This window comes from Chenopodium album, chromosome 8, assembly GCF_948465745.1.
Source record: "Chenopodium album chromosome 8, dcCheAlbu1.1, whole genome shotgun sequence".
Lineage (NCBI taxonomy): Eukaryota > Viridiplantae > Streptophyta > Magnoliopsida > Caryophyllales > Amaranthaceae > Chenopodium > Chenopodium album.
This window is the reverse complement of record NC_137841.1, coordinates 59,769,706-59,785,701: the sequence shown is the minus strand read 5'-3', so window position 1 is coordinate 59,785,701 and position 15,996 is coordinate 59,769,706. Positions and strand designations below refer to the sequence as shown.

At 35.8% G+C, this 15,996-nt stretch overlaps 1 protein-coding gene across 1 annotated transcript; it reads left to right on the top strand.

The window, feature by feature from the left end:
* The first annotated feature begins 999 nt into the window (after nucleotides 1-999).
* LOC145556185 (protein TONNEAU 1b-like) lies at nucleotides 1,000-11,564 on the top strand. Its single transcript, XM_081617828.1, has 8 exons — nucleotides 1,000-1,195; nucleotides 1,787-1,919; nucleotides 6,053-6,141; nucleotides 6,257-6,379; nucleotides 8,450-8,580; nucleotides 8,673-8,698; nucleotides 8,787-8,943; nucleotides 11,205-11,564. The coding sequence occupies exons 1-8, from the start codon at nucleotides 1,109-1,111 to the stop codon at nucleotides 11,251-11,253; spliced, it is 795 nt and encodes a 264-aa protein (XP_081473954.1). The 5' UTR covers nucleotides 1,000-1,108; the 3' UTR covers nucleotides 11,254-11,564.
* The last annotated feature ends 4,432 nt before the right edge of the window (nucleotides 11,565-15,996 follow it).

Sequence of the window (15,996 nt, the reverse complement as noted above, 5' to 3'; positions counted from 1 at the left end):
CATCATGGGCAGACATGAAAACCCATCAAGTTGGAATATTTTATTCTATAACCCCATGCAAATAACCAGTTATTTCTACAACCTGGTTATTGCAAAATTTTCCCAAAACTTTCTCTCTCTTCATTTTTTATTTTTTCACTTTCTCTTCCCCATTAACCAACCTCAATGGTCAATAGTTGTGAAGGTCACTGGTAAAAAAACACATTTAAAGTAAAAGGGTAGAAAAGGTCGACTTATTTTGAGTTAATTAAAAGCTTAACTTATTTTGAGCAAACCGACTAAAGATTGACTTATTTTTAATAAATTTTCCTAATACTACCTCTATTTCTTTTTAGTTGACACGTTTTGACTTTAGCACTATTCATCCACCTCCCTTTGACCGTATTTTGTGCTTTATACGTAATGAAAAATATAGTCATGTGGGATTTTGTTAGATTCGTAACGTTATATACTTTCAAAATATCAACTTTTCAAAATTTTTACTCATCGATAATTAAAGATATTAATGCTTGAATAAGTGCATTGACAAACGTGTCAACTAAAAAGAAACGGAGGAAGTATTAAAGATAAGTTAAATTGAAAATACTTAGGACTTGTTTGGTTGCCTAATAAATTCATGGGAAGTTTATTTTCCTAGGAAATAGATTTCTATATACTTGTTTGGTTGACAATGATGTAGGAAGTGAGACTTCTTAGGAACTTCTACTTCCCACAAAATGGAGGAATTAACTTACCTAGTCCCCCCTAGATAAGTTAAACTTCCCATGGGAATTCCCTCATTCAACCAAACAAATTTTGACAATTTCTAAGAATTATAATTTCATGGGCATTGAGTTTTCACGGGAATTTCTACATCCTCCATTCAACCAAAGAAGTTCTTAGTACGTACAAAACAACATAAGTTGGTAATTTGAATTGGAAATATTGAAGTATTTTTCCAACAAGTTTTTCAAAAAAAAAAAAAAAAAAAAAAAAAAGGTATTTTCCAACAAGGATTTGTCCCACCTTCCCTTTCTTCTCTCACTTCGGAAGCAAAGCAAATCCAGAGTTCCAAGACCTGGTTTGAGAGGAGAAACTACACGACGACGAAACCTTCAATCACTCAAAAATGGATGATTACACCAGAGAAATGATGGACCTTAAAACCCTTGTCACCCGTACTCTTGAGAAGAAAGGGGTTCTCGCTAAGATCCGAGTAATTTTTGTTCAATTTCCCCCCCTTTTTTTTTTGTTCATTTCCCCTTTTTAATTTGTTCTTGTAGTTTCTGTTTGGTTTAACATTTAAATGTAGTTATGAGCTGGGAATTTGTTGCCATTTTCCAATGCCATTTATGAATTTTACAATTTAGGGTTTGAAAATTTTGCAGAATCCAATTGATTTCATCATCCATGTAATGGTTTTTTTTTTTTGTTTTTTTGAAATTAGGGCTTTTTTCTTTTCAAAATTGGGGATTTTGATTTGGGTTATTGCCTAAATGTTCAAGGTTGTAGCTAAAATTGAAAGATTTTGCTGGGATGTTGAATTTGGGTAACAACGTAACATTTCTGTTTGTTTGAAGCAGAGTTTGCTAATGTGTAGTTCAGTTAGATTGATCAGTTACCGATGTAAAATTAGCATCTGTAATTTCACAACTTACTCCTAATTTATCGCGATTTATTTCTTTAATTTGGCAATTGTTTATTGTTTTGAATTTGTTCACTTCTATTTAGATCATTCTTATGGTTAATTTGGGTGTGGCACTTCCTTGGTAAATACGTGGCTAATCGATTTCATTGTTTTCCCTAGGCCGAGCTTAGAGCTAGTGTTTTTGAAGCGATCGAGGAAGAGGATCGAGTTGTTGAGAAAGAAGAAGAATTGCCTCCAGCACTACTGGGTAGCTGCAATGATCGTGCCAAACAACTTCATGCTTCTCCTTCAGGTGGCTTATGATCCCCCCTACTTTTACAGTTTTATTTATTTAGCGGTTTAGCCTTATCATTTCTCCTTTTGGCTTCTGGTTTGGTTTGTTAATATCATGGTATTTTAATTTTCGAGCTATCATTGTGCTTTAGTGCTGGTCACAAGAGTAATAGATGATTAATAGTCGTGGAAGATTCACTTCTACTCTCAAGAAGCAATTTTTTTTTTTTTTTTTTTTTTTTTTTTTTGGGGGGGGGGGGGGGGGGGGAAGAGGAGGTGGTGATGGTGAGTGCAACTTTAGTTATTTGAGGAACTAGTGTGGCTTATTAGTTACTTTCTTATGAGACTATTATGAATTGGCTCATCAAGTTTTGAAGTGTGATTGTACTATTTTAGATAATTCTATTTCAGGAAATGGTAGGAAAATAGGTGGATAAGATCTTACATTAGAGATACTCATTTGATGGACCGGGTAGACGAAGAAGCAATAGTAATGTAGTGGAACAGACAATATTAGTGTTTGCTTATTTTATTTTTGTAATACTTAGAAATAAATGAACAACTGACCTCTAGAAATAAATATTCTGGCTTTTTAGTAGTTTTCCAATCGGCTGCTTATTTAATTTATGGAATACTTTGAAATGGACAACTAAGTTTTAAAAATAATGATATTGTCTTAATCTTTTGAAAAGTCTTTTTACAATGTTTAAGGAGATTTGGGCTTGTCCTCTGAGACTCTGAGTAATGAAGATTGATTACAAATTTAGTTTGGTGGTGTTGAAACGGCTAAGGAGAATAATATTCTTCGGAGTTTAGGTATTGCCTTTGACCTACTTGGTACAAAGTCACTTTGCTATCATCTTGTAGGTTAAGGTCCTGTTCTCCTCACCATATTTACATTTAACTTCAAGTACAAACAGTTAATTTACGTTTAAATAATGCACAAAGTTTTGGCTTTAAAGTTTAGGGCTAATAAGTTTAGACTATATAAGGGTGTGCTTTGTTCTCCTAAAAAAAATAGTTTTAGGGCTAATTAGGTTTAATAAGCTTATTAGGTGTACATATAAATATAACATAAAAATTAGGGGAATAAGGTCTAATAAGTTAAGTTTAGATAAGTTCATGTGAATTGAACACACCCTAGTTGAGGACTAATAAGTTCAAATTAGCCGGGGACTATATTTTCACTTATTCCGGGTCTAATAAGTTCTAATAATATAAGTTCTAGGTAAGTAAGTTAAAATTTGATAAGATAAGTGAAATTCTGGATAGTTTTATATTTGACGACGTCGAGTTGGTGGCGGAAAAGGCTTGGCATTTGGGTGACCTGCCTGCTAGTTTAATGAACAAGTTTCTTATTCTCAAAAAGTGTTCATAGGAGAATCTAAGGACATTATACTTAATTATAACTCAGACATCCGAGAGTAACTTTAGGTTGATGGAAAACTAATTTTGTTATAATTGATTAAGGGAGTTGCTTAGAAAATTTAGAACATATTTATTGACCATGCATTGTAGGGGCAACAAAGCAATTGATTGGTTTGTGCATTTGCTATGTTTGAGTGATATACTAAATACTGCAGTAGTTCTTATGTAGTCATGTAATTATGCTGATGTGAATCACTTTTTTCTTGGTGGTCTGTCTGGTCCAATGTTCACATGGAGCCACTTTAAGATAATTCTCCTTATCAGGATGGAATAACATAACCATGCATTTAAATTCTTGTTCATTAGTGCCCAATGTTGTGGACGCCATTGCTCTTAGCTATGGCGGTGAATTGGACTCAGGTCAAAGTATGCAAGGTCTAAAATCTGAACTGTATAATAAATGAGCTGAAATTTGAGTCTGACTCCGAATATGCCTGATTCACTGATTGGACTCCAAATCTGATGGACATGGCCATGTTTGACCCCCAACTCCAATTCGGTTTAATAAATAGATTTTCTATTACCCCTTTTCAGATTTATATATGAAATTCCAAATTTCATGTAAATGCCTAAAAGCTAGTAGCAGTCAAACAGTGAAATTGATACTCCTAATCCCCAACACTTACACAGTTAAATAATGATAATTATTACTTGAACAATTATAAGAGTAAAAAAATCATATCTAAAAAAAAAACATTTCTTAATATTGTTTCCAGAGAGGAAAGCCCCATGGCCCCATGGCACAATGCGCTCGTTGTTTTTGAGATGAACTTCAATATCAAAACCTTGGTTGCTTTAGGCTTCATGCTTCAAATCATGACAAATTTACATATACAAACAGTAGTGTGAGAAACCATTCCAAATTCAATAGACGAGGAAGAGAGAGATTATGCGTTTATTGTTGTTCCTATTTAAATTTTAATTTTTAGGCTGCTGATTGATTGATAAATGTTTGAACAACAAGTGAGATGTTCGTGAGAGATTTAAGAGGAGAAGAAGTTGAAGTTGCTGTAATGTTGACAGAATTCTACAACAGTACAGCTCCAAATAAATTTTGGCAGAGGCTGGGGAACGGATAGGAGGAAAACTGGTGAGGAGAGAGAAAGATAGGGAAAATAGAGTTAGAAAAGTGATGGAGGAAAAAGTGAAGTTTCAGGCTAGGCTTAATTTATACCATCAAACATGGTAGAACGTATGGGTCGGACTCGGTTGAATGCAGTGCAGTCCTATCCGACTCCTATTAGGATTAGGAGTTTTATCGGATTCAGGCTCGAATTTTCTTTTTTGTACTCAGGTCAGACTTTTTATTTTGGATTGGGTCAGACGTGGATTGGATTCAGGTCAAATTGCTGTCAATTGATATATTTATCTAGGTTTGTATTAGAAGACTTTGCTGTTTGGACTATGTGAAAGGGTTTAACTTTTTCCTCATGTTTCTGTTATTTTGAAAATATGAGCTTCTGTAAGCGTACTGGAGTGTTGTTAGTTTTGTAGATCACCCTTTGACATCTTTCCTGGAACATTGTGGAAGTTGGGGTAGAATGAGGTATCATATAGAGCTTTGGTGCTGTTAATAACTCCATATTGTATATTTTAATATATGTAGTCTTCCCGTCTTCCATGCCTTTCTTTGGGACAGAAATGAAAGCATTTAGACTATTGTTTTTAACTCATGGATTGTGGAACTGAAGGATTCATGTGCTTAGATGAAGTATTATGAGTAGGCATTGTTGATGTTATCATATCCTTGCAGGTTCTTGGTGCAATATGTGTTAGTGTTAAGGGTACAACCGTACAACATCTCAATTACTTCATCCCTCCCGATGATCTTCAGGCGTGGGATTGAAATTGAAATTAGGATTAACTGTTGAATTATAGTGGGTACACAGTACATAAGTAAGAGAAAGTGTTGTAAAAGAGAGAAAAAAATTGCTGGGGGCGGAGAGCAAAGGGAAAACGTAACCTTCTTTTTGGGATACTGCAAAATGGAAAGTGTGAAATTCTTTTTGGAATGGAGGAATTACAGTTATTTCTCCATTTTAAGTTTTTCCTTCAGAACATTTTATTTTTCTGACATTTTCTATTTCATACTTCGTATATTGCTTACTTCAGAAAATTTTATTTTTCTGACATTTTCTAATTCATATACTGATAAATTTTTTCCCTTAATGGACTTTTTAGTTTTAGAAGTTACTGGTTTGCTGTTTATTTTCTGCACTTTAGTGAGCTATCACAGTTAATGTGTAGCTGATTTAGAACTGTTAATCATAATTCATGGTGTGTTCAAATTTAGAAATTAGAATGTTGTTTGTTTGAGGAGGCAGAAGGGCATGATAAACAAACTGGGATGACCCCAGCTAGCTAACATACATTAGAATAATGTCTTATTTAAAGGTAGCTTTTGATAAGATTTAATGGACTTATTGACATGATGGACAATTATGGTATTATCAGAGGGAATTGATGAACTGCTTCTATGCTGTCACCCCATCCCTGTCTCTGATTCAGAAAGCTATGGTTAGAAGATCTCATCTCCCAATTGAAATTAGGGCTTGGGGGCTTGCCTTGGTTGTGTGAAAATATCTTTATGTGGTTCTTTGATCCTGGCAGTTAAATTGTATTATTTGAATGTGGCTTATTTGTTTTTGATACAGAACCTCAAATTTCCAGTTCTAACTCTTTCTTTAGTGTGTAACTTTAGTTGAATCTTTTTTTCAAATGCAGGGAGGCTTCTTACTGCTCTAATATGTGAATACATGGACTGGGCACAGCTAAATCACACGCTTAAAGTTTATCTTCCAGAGTGTAACTTGGTATCTAGAACCAATTTTTGTTGCAGAATCCATTAAAAGATGATAGTAGTCATAGTACCACTACCTCTGGTCAAAATACTCATTCTTTATGTATCTTTGCTGTTTTGTTTTGCAGCCGAAAGATTTCTGGAAAGCTGAGTTGAAAGAATTTAGCAGCAAAAATGGATATGATCTTAGCAGGAATGGAGAAAGTGGTCCTGTGCTTTTAGATGTTCTTGAAGGATTTTTAAAGTTTGAGGTATGATTAATGACATAAACTATCATGCTTTGGAACATGTTAAAAATGATGGGGTTCTCTTTCTTAAAGAATTTACCTCGTGTTGGTTTAGAAAACAAAATTTCTAGTAGGCCAATATTTTCAGTATGGTTTTAAATTTCCATCTTTTAACAATATTGTCATTGTAACTTTATTGTTTTTAAAATTCAGAAGGAGTTTCATCGTAGTTAATGCAAAAATTTGACTTCTTTCCTAAGTTTTTACCGTTAAGTATAATTATTCTCGTGGTAATACTTATAGTTATATTGGAATTTAATGTGGTTTCCTATTATTTTTGTAATGTGTAGCAATGATAATTTGGATCGTAGGATATAAGGCCTATATAACTGCTGATAAAAATATACAGGCTATGTATCCCATTAACCTTTTTCTTTAGTCTTAGTTTCATTAATTGCTGTCCATGTCTTATATGTGTTATGTATTTATGTGGTTGATGCTAAGTATTGGTATATATTCTATGTGGGTTCACTTCGGAGGGGCTGTGTACTTATGTTTTCGAGGGTAATTTAAAGAAAAGGAACATATTTAAGGCGGTATTTATGATGCTTAATATGTGCTGAATGTCTCTGTTGAAGGTCATAAGTGGGCTGATGTCACTAGGTAGCATTTATATACTGGGGGGGGGGGGGGTTGCTGGAGAGGTTCCACAAAAGCTTAGCTGTGCTGAGTGTCTATTGAATGTCATAGCAGAGCTGGTTTCATTGAGTAGCCGCATGATCTTCTAATAGATCACGCATAAATTCTAATAGATCGTTCATTTTATGTGTATTGTGAGCTGGATACTGAAGTCTTGAATAATTGAGTCTCACAGTTGTAGCTGCCAAGTGAATAAATGATTAGGGTCTTGAGTTGTCACACTTTGCTGGATTTTCACTAGGGCATATTTGTTGAGGGCCATACATATGAATTTTATTGGGTGATTGTTGATTACTTATCGTTGGAACCTTTGGCCACTTAACCTCACATCATGCTAATCTTGCTAAGTACCTCTTTTCATCTTCTTTTTGTATTGACTTCGAAAGTAAGAGTTGCTTGGTAACAGAGGTAAATTTACAACAATATGGGAATAGTTAAGAGTTACAAATTTCAAATATCAGAGGTGGCAGTGTTTGGTATGCACATAACATATGTACCTAGAACGGATAAAAATCTGGAAAGATGTATGATTATGTAATCATAGCCTTCATAGGGCTCAATATTGTCTAGAAAAAAGTTATCACAAAATAGGTTTAAGAATTTGCTACAGGAGAAAAACTAAGGGCTCATTTATTGTCGTTTTTTTGTTTCCAGTTTTCAGTTTTTTTGAAAACAAAAACCAAAAACATGGAAATAAAAAGAATAACAAAAAAATAAAATTAAAAAAAAAAAAGAGTAATTTTCACTTTTTTGTTGTCAATTTTCAAAATTAATGATTATCTGAAGGCTGATTAATTTTTAATTCATTATACAAGTTATATCGTATAATTTATAAAAATCTAAAACCCAAAAGCTGAATGACAGGGATACCAAACACGCCCTAAGATGTACGTGCACAATGGATGTACCATTGATTTATCTAATTATAAATCATCAATGATAAAATTTCTATCGTGTTAATTTCTTCTCTTTCAGTTATTGATACATCATTGGATCCAATGGTTTAGTTTGAATTCGTAAAATGGTTGAATAAAAGTTGGGAGGGGTGGGGTATATGAGAATTGATACTAGTATTAATTATATGAGAGATTCAGTTTAGGTTGAAAGAATTTAAGGATTAAGTGAGGGATTAATTCTGAACGTTAATTGTTGAAAGATGAAGGGGAAGAGGGGTGGAGACTAGGGAAAAGAGGCATGAATAATTATAGAAGGAAAAAAGAAGATAAAAGGGGAGGCAACTTGTGTCCCTAAAGCTTTGTGTTTTAATTTACTACGTATAGATAGGTAGATTGATTGTATAGTTGCTAAGCTTTCCAAATATTAGGATCATGTCTGGTCTTCTTTCTTGCTAGTACTCTATTATATTAACTGCATGCTACTGGTTGACTTGTGTAGAATTTAGCCCAAGTGAGAGGCGGTGGAAGGAGATTGAATACTGAAAACGAGTCTTCGTCAAATGTTGAGCCACGCAACGTTCGAAGACCATCATCATCATCTGTTGCTGGAGGCTTACCTCCGTTAGTGAGGTACTTATACTTGAAACCCCACTGATGCATGTTGTGTTTTTTACAAGGTCTTCACCTCTTTAAGTTCTAATTAATGTACATACTCATAACAGATCGCATCCGGGGTCTCAGGCATCTGGTAAGGAATAAGCTGTACCTTTTTCTGGAATCCGTTGAGAGTTTTGGTGTTTTAATTACCTGAAATGATGATATATAATGCATGTCAGAGAGGAGAGCAGGGTCTTCTACATCTAGCTACAGGAAAGATGATTACAACTGGAGATATGATGGTGAAGAATTGCCAGAGGATGTGATGCGTGCTTCAGCTGCCCTGGAAAACTTACAATTGGATAGGAAAACTCGGAATCTAACTTCTTCATGGAGGTCTATCTCCCCTCCTCTCTAGTTTTTTTTTTTTTTTTTTTTTACCTCTAGAGCTTATCTTTTTTCTTGAGTGATTGGAATTTGAGAAGCTGTGTGTTTTCTTTTTTCTTTATCATTTAGTTGCAAGTCTAGAATATTAACAGCTGAGTAACATGGTAACACCTTCAGTCCTTCACAGACTAACCCTAATAACCTTGCGATATTTAAGCTTACTTAATTGTCGGGTTTGTGATCTGAGAAGTTTCGTTTGTTTTTCCCGAAGTCTAGAATTTAAACAGTTGAGTAATATGGTAACACCTTCACAGGCTACCCAAATACAATTAAGATATGAACCAGGTTACTTTATGTGTGTTCGGAATAGGTTGTATACATGTGTAGCATTCATTTATGGCTCCATGCTGCTAACGGCTAGCCTATCTCTATTTGGGTGTTTTTTAATTTTTAGAGAGCTATATTACCCGAGCCCTTCATATTTCATTTCACCTATAGTACCAATATTGTCATGTTGGTTACTCTGCAATCTAATATAGGTATGGACACTTGACACACAATTTTGGAAATAAAGTGTGAATTTTCCTAATGTCATCTGAGACCTGAGCATGTGTTCATGTCCTACAGTACTCGAATTTTGTGTAATATAGCTGAATTGAGTGAGAGAACACCTTGGAGTATCCTTGTCATGGGTCATATTTCCCAATTCCACATATGCAACTTTTATGGGCTTTCTCTACTGCTGAAAAAAGTAAGGGTCCATTCGGCATTGTTGTAGATTCATCCCCCCCCCCCCCCCCCCCCCCCCAAAAAAAAAAAAAATAAATAAATAAAATAAAAAATCCTAGCAAATCTCATAAATTAATAAATGTTTTAACTTTGAAGGATAACAAACCTTCAACCTCTTAGACCTCACAAACTATCTCCCTTATCTGTCAAAGCCTCTTATCTCTTTTTTCTCTTTTAGAACTCAACCCCCTTTTGCTGTTCTCTCTATTCAGTTTCATGACAGTTAGTTGTGGACCTTGTGGTGGTGTAGCAACTCAAGCAAGGGCCAGTGAGGCAGCCCAGGATCCTTTGCAGTATCCCGTTACCTGTTAATGCCCCTTTCCACCTCTTTTATATGTATGCAAACAGCCAAAATCAACACCATGGCCAGGTTGTTGCAGCTGCTGCCTTTTTCTATTCACTCTCGCTCTATTCCCCACTTTTGGGATTAAGGCTTTGATTGATTGATTGATTGATTGATTCTCGCTCTATTACTCTCTTTCTCACTTTTCTCTTCTTCCAACCTTGAATTTATAATTCATTTAATAGTGCAAGCGTATAGAATTATTCAATCTTTCCAATTGATTCAATTAAATAAAATGGCCTAAAGCAACACTGTAGTGGTATTCTTGCCATCGGTCCAAATTAGTGGCTTTTGCAGAAATATAAAACCTATTCCTTTTTTCATTATAATGAATTTTGTTAGTTGTAAATTTTCCCTGTTCTTTGATTTGTATCTGGACCTCCTTGTGCCTGTATAAATTTCAAAGTATTAGTGATGTAGCTTTATTGGTTTCCAGTTCAAAAAATAAAAGCCAAATATGATACCGAACCGGACTTAAGATTTGAGCTCATCTGTTATCTCATTATTCCTACCTGATCTCCTTTATTTGCCTACCCTCACTCTTTATCCTTCATCCACCAACAAGACCACAATCATTTCCCTAATCTGTGAAATTGTTATCGCTTTAACACCTTGCCCATGAGGTTTGATAACTACTCCACCCCATGGAATCTACCACTCTCCTCACTCCTTCCTGATCACCTCCATTAGTTTCTCTCTATAGTTCGGCAAAAAAGGATGTAATATTTTTGGTATAGTGACGTTCAGTTGCCAAATTGACACATATAAAAGGGGTGGTGATTCTTGAGGTTTTCTGTGGCTGTATCAGTTCCTTTTATATGATTTGAATACGTTTGTATACTAATAATTGTTATCAACATACTTTTCCTAGGAAACTTCATAAAGGACCACTTGACTGAAGTGAATCTGTGAAATTATGATTTGTTATAATATGCATAATGCTTCTGATGCACCTTTGGATTTGGTTTATTTCCCACTGCATTTAACGTTTATATTGCCATGTGTTTAGATTACCGTATAGGCTGTATTAGTTTTACATTTCTCTTTTTTGCCCTTCCTGATCCGTAAAACCATTGAATATATTGATAATCCATATACTTGGAATGATCTCATTTTTGAATTCCTAATTTTGTCGCAGGCATGGTGGGGATGGAATCTCTGAGGATGATGGAGTAGATCACATGTAACCTGTACCACTTTACTTGTAGTTTATGTCTATCTTTGCGCTCCATATGCGAGTACCATTGTGATTAGTTTATTGAGGTAGTGAGTTTTATGATCTTATATATGGTGAATCTGCAATGTAATTCATTCCTTTCTAGTGTGTGTTTTTCCAATCTAATTCAGAATGTGTGGTGGCCCTCTGCCTTTGAATTTATTGTAGCTCCTTGTCTGCGGGTTATTTTCTTGCGAGAGTTGAGCTCGTGATTATTGTATGAATGATTTGAGCTTCATCTATTATATGCATTTGATAGGGTATAGGGTATAGATTATTATATGCATTTGATTATGCCGAATTGCTGATATACCCCATTTCGGCGACCCTTTGTTACCCCCTCACTCTCAACTGAACCATCAGTCCCTTTTGCCACAATTGGTAACTTCAGTCTGGTGTGGAAACAACCAACGTTTGACCATAAGTCAAGACAAGATTTAACGAATACTTAATGAATTTCAACTTTTATTTAAACTAAGTAAATAGCCTTCGTTCCGACATGTACAATAAGATTCAAAATCACATAATACATAATCAATTATACCTTTATTTCAACCTGCATTAGTTTGCACATTTTCACTACTGAGTTTTCGGTTGGTTGGCTTACTCCATTGTGAAGGTGTTTATGTTAGATACTGCCATTGTGATTAGGGGCTCAAACCGTATATGCCTTCACTAGGCTGCAGTGTTTTTTTCATTGTGATAGGGGCTCTAACGCGTAGATACCTCACTAGGCAACAGTGTTTGCATTTCGAGCTTCCAATGTAAGGCTAGTGTCTGCATTGTGTTTCACCACGAGGGCAACATGTTACAACTCAAATAATATTTGGCTTGGTTTTGGCGGGAAAATTAGTTACTACAAATCTACAATTTGTTATGAATGTTACTCGGTTTTTGTCTTTTTCCTGGTGGTTATAAGATTCCTTTTAGCTTTTGTTTTAAGCTTAATTAGTTGGCTATATAAGTCATGCAATGTATTAAGTTGTGGTAAGGAATTAATACACTGAATCTTACCCCTCTATCTCTCTTCTTTCTCTCTCTATTCTGTTATCCCTTCTTTTCTCTTGTTTTCAATTAATTCATCTTAAGAAAACTCTGTATTTTCTGGGTTGAAATCTCCTTCTGATTTCATCCTTAACAGTGGTATCAGAGCCTCCGCTGTATTTCTCTGTTCTCTACCGGTCTGGCACCAACTCTCACTACGCGAGTTGGCAAAATGGAAGCTCAGCTTGCAGCGCTGGAAAAGAAGCTGGAAGCTCAGACTGCTGCTTCAGCTGCTTCTGCTCAGAAGATCGAAGAACTCTTGGGAATGTTGCATCTCATGAAGGATCAAATAGCACAATCAAAACCTGATGATCGAACTGTTCAGCCTAAACTGGGGTATAATCCTAAACTAGAGTTTCCAAAATTCGATGGTAGTAACCCTAGGATCTGGATTAAGAAATGCTGTAAGTATTTTGATTTATGTAAAATTCCTGAGGATCAAAAAGTTGATCTAGCATCTTTGAATATGTCTGGTAAGGCTGAAAACTGGATTTCTAGTTATATGGCTAATCGTGTTAGGGTTGATTGGAGTGACTTTGTCATTAATCTTACTGCACGTTTTAAGGATGAGAAAGGAATTAATGTGGTAGAAGAGTTTAACAAGTTACAGCAGATTGGTAGTATTGAATCATTTGTTGATGAATTTGAGAATCTGAGATCCATCATGCTGCAAAATAATATATGCTTACCTGAAAAATATTTGCTTGAAAGTTTCATTGGTGGTCTTAAGCCTGGGCTCAGACCATTTGTTAGGGCTTTCAAACCTCAGACTATTGCAGCTGCTGTAGAGTATGCTAGACTGCAAGATGAATCCATCCTTGCCAACTCACAAAAAACTTACAAACAGACCATTTCATACCAAAAACCTTACCAATCTCCTAGCTACAATTCTAAACAGCCACCCTTACTACCTACTCCTTCCACCCCACCCTTAAATTTACCCAAAATTACTTCAAAACCTTACCAAAAACCCAAATATGTCCCTGCAGATGTTAGAGCTGAGAAAATAGCCAAGGGATTATGTTATTACTGTGATGCTCCATATGATAGGAATCACAAATGTCAATTCAAGGAACCTCAGCTGTTCACTATTGAGATCCCTGGGTTGGATGAAGTGGATTCTGCTGTAGTACAGTTGGAAGAGCAAGTGGTTGAGGAAGAGATTGAGCAGCTTGATCCTAGAATTTCTTGCAGTGCCTTAACTGGTGCACAAAGTTACCATACCATGAGAGTAACAGCTATGGTAGGTGACACCCTTCTGCATACCTTGATTGATTCAGGGAGCACACACAACTTCCTGGATATTCATATGGCTAGTAAATTGGGGTGTAAAGCTGAACCCATTGAAGGTCAAGCTGTCATGATTGCAGATGGTAATCAGTTAGTTTGTCACTCTATTTGCAGATAGTTTACTTGGTGTGTTGGAGGTAAGGAATATGTTACAGATGTTATGCTAATTCCTCTGGGCAGTTGTGATATGGTTCTTGGAATTCGATGGTTAAGCATTTTGGGTTCTATCTCTTGGAATTTCAAACAGTTAACCATGAAATTTCACATAAATGGTGAGGATATTGAATTACAGGGAATTCCTCCTAAGAAACTCAAGGTGTTAGCAGCTGGTCCCTCTCAGAAGTTAATGTCTGCTGCTGCTCAGATTTGTTTAATACAAGTGTCTGACAGTTCTATTTTTGCAAGTTCTTGTATGGTACAATTGTGTGGAGGAGACAGAGAACACCGTGAGTTGCAGAAGTTGAAACAAAGATTTTCTGCTATTTTTGAGGAACCTTGAAGGGTTACCTCCCAGCAGATCAAAGGTGTTTTTTATCATAGAATTCACCTTGAACAAGGTGTCGGAGCAGTGAATATTAGACCATATAGGTATCCATTAAAACAAAAGGATATCATAGAACAATTGGTGCAGGAAATGATGGATAGGGGAATTATACAGTCAAGCACCAGTCCATTTGGTTCCCCTGTTGTTTTGATAGGGAAGAAAGATGGCACATGGAGACTGTGTGTAGATTACAAGAAGTTGAACAAAAGAAATATTAAGAACAAGTTTTCCATACCAGTCCTTGATGAGCTTATTGATGAGTTATCTTGAGTTGTTGTTTTCAGCAAATTGGACTTGAGGGCAGGCTATCACCAATTAAGAATACATCCAAATGATGTGTTCAAAACAACATTTAAAACCCATGAAGGGCATTATGAATTCTTAGTTATGCCATTTGGCTTAACAAATGCCCCTTCCTCTTTCCAGAGTTGGATGAATGCTGTATTCAAACCTTTGCTGAGAAAATGTGTTCTGGTTTTTTTTTATGACATTCTAGTTTACAGTAGAAGTCTGGATGAGCATTGGCATCACCTTACTCAAGTGTTTGATATAATGTCTCAGAATGCTTTATATGCTAAAGACAGCAAGTGCTCATTTGTCACTGAAAAGGTGGAATACTTGGGACATTTTATCTCTGGAAAAGGTGTGGAAACTGATCCCAACAAAGTTGTTGTGATTGAGTCTTGGCCTGTTCCAGCTTCTGTCAAGGAGTTGAGAAGTTTTTTGGGGCTTGCTGGGTATTACAGGAAATTTATCAGGAACTATGCTGTGGTTAGCAAACCCTTGACTGATTTATTGAAAAAGGGAGCATTTGAATGGAATGAAGATTCTCAGGCTGCTTTTGTTAATCTAAAGAAAGCTATTGTTTCTGCTCCTATGTTAGCTATCCCAGACTTCTCTAAACAGTTTACAGTTGAGACAGATGCATCCAAGACAGGAATTGGTGCAGTCTTGATGCAGAATCAGCATCCTTTAGCTTTTATTAGCAGATCTCTTGGTGTAAAATGGCATAAACTTTCAGTTTATGAGAAAGAGCTTTTGGCTATGGTTTTTGCAGTTCAAAAGTGGGAACAATACTTGATGGGATCCCATTTTATTGTCAAGACAGACCAGAAAACCTTAAAATGGCTTTTACAGTAGAAAATATCAACACCTTTTCAGCAGTTTTGGTTGTCTAAGCTTATGGGCTTTGACTATGAGATCCAATACAAAGCTGGGCATGAAAACAGTGTAGCTGATGCTCTTTCTAGGGTGCAAGGATCCGAGTGTTTGTTATTGGCCATTTCTGTTATAGATTCAGACCTAGTTCAGCATATTACTAGCAGTTATGCTTTGGATGATAACACTCAAGCTAATCTGACTACATTGAGTCAGGGTGGGACTGTATCTGGCTTCAGCTTACAGGACAATTTGCTAAGAAGATTTGGCAAGCTAGTGGTGGGTCCAGATGCCAATTTAAGAAAGAAATTGATAGCTTGGCAACATGCTGCACTGGAGGCAGGGCATTCTGGGAGAGATCAAACCCTTGAAAGAGTGAAAATATCTTTTATTGGAAGGGAATATCTAAGGATGTGAGTCAGTTTGTCAGAAAATGCATCATCTGTCAAGCTTCAAAGTATGATACTTCAGCAAAACCAGGAGCATTACAACCTTTGCCAATTCCTGAGCAAATTTGGACAGACATCTCAATGTACTTTATTACTGGTCTTCCTATGTCTATGCATAGAAATGTGATCTTTGTTGTTGTAGACAGAATGAGTAAATATGCTCATTTTATTGCTCTTAAGCACCCTTTCACTGCTGTTGAGGTAGCTCAAGCATACTTGGATAATGTTT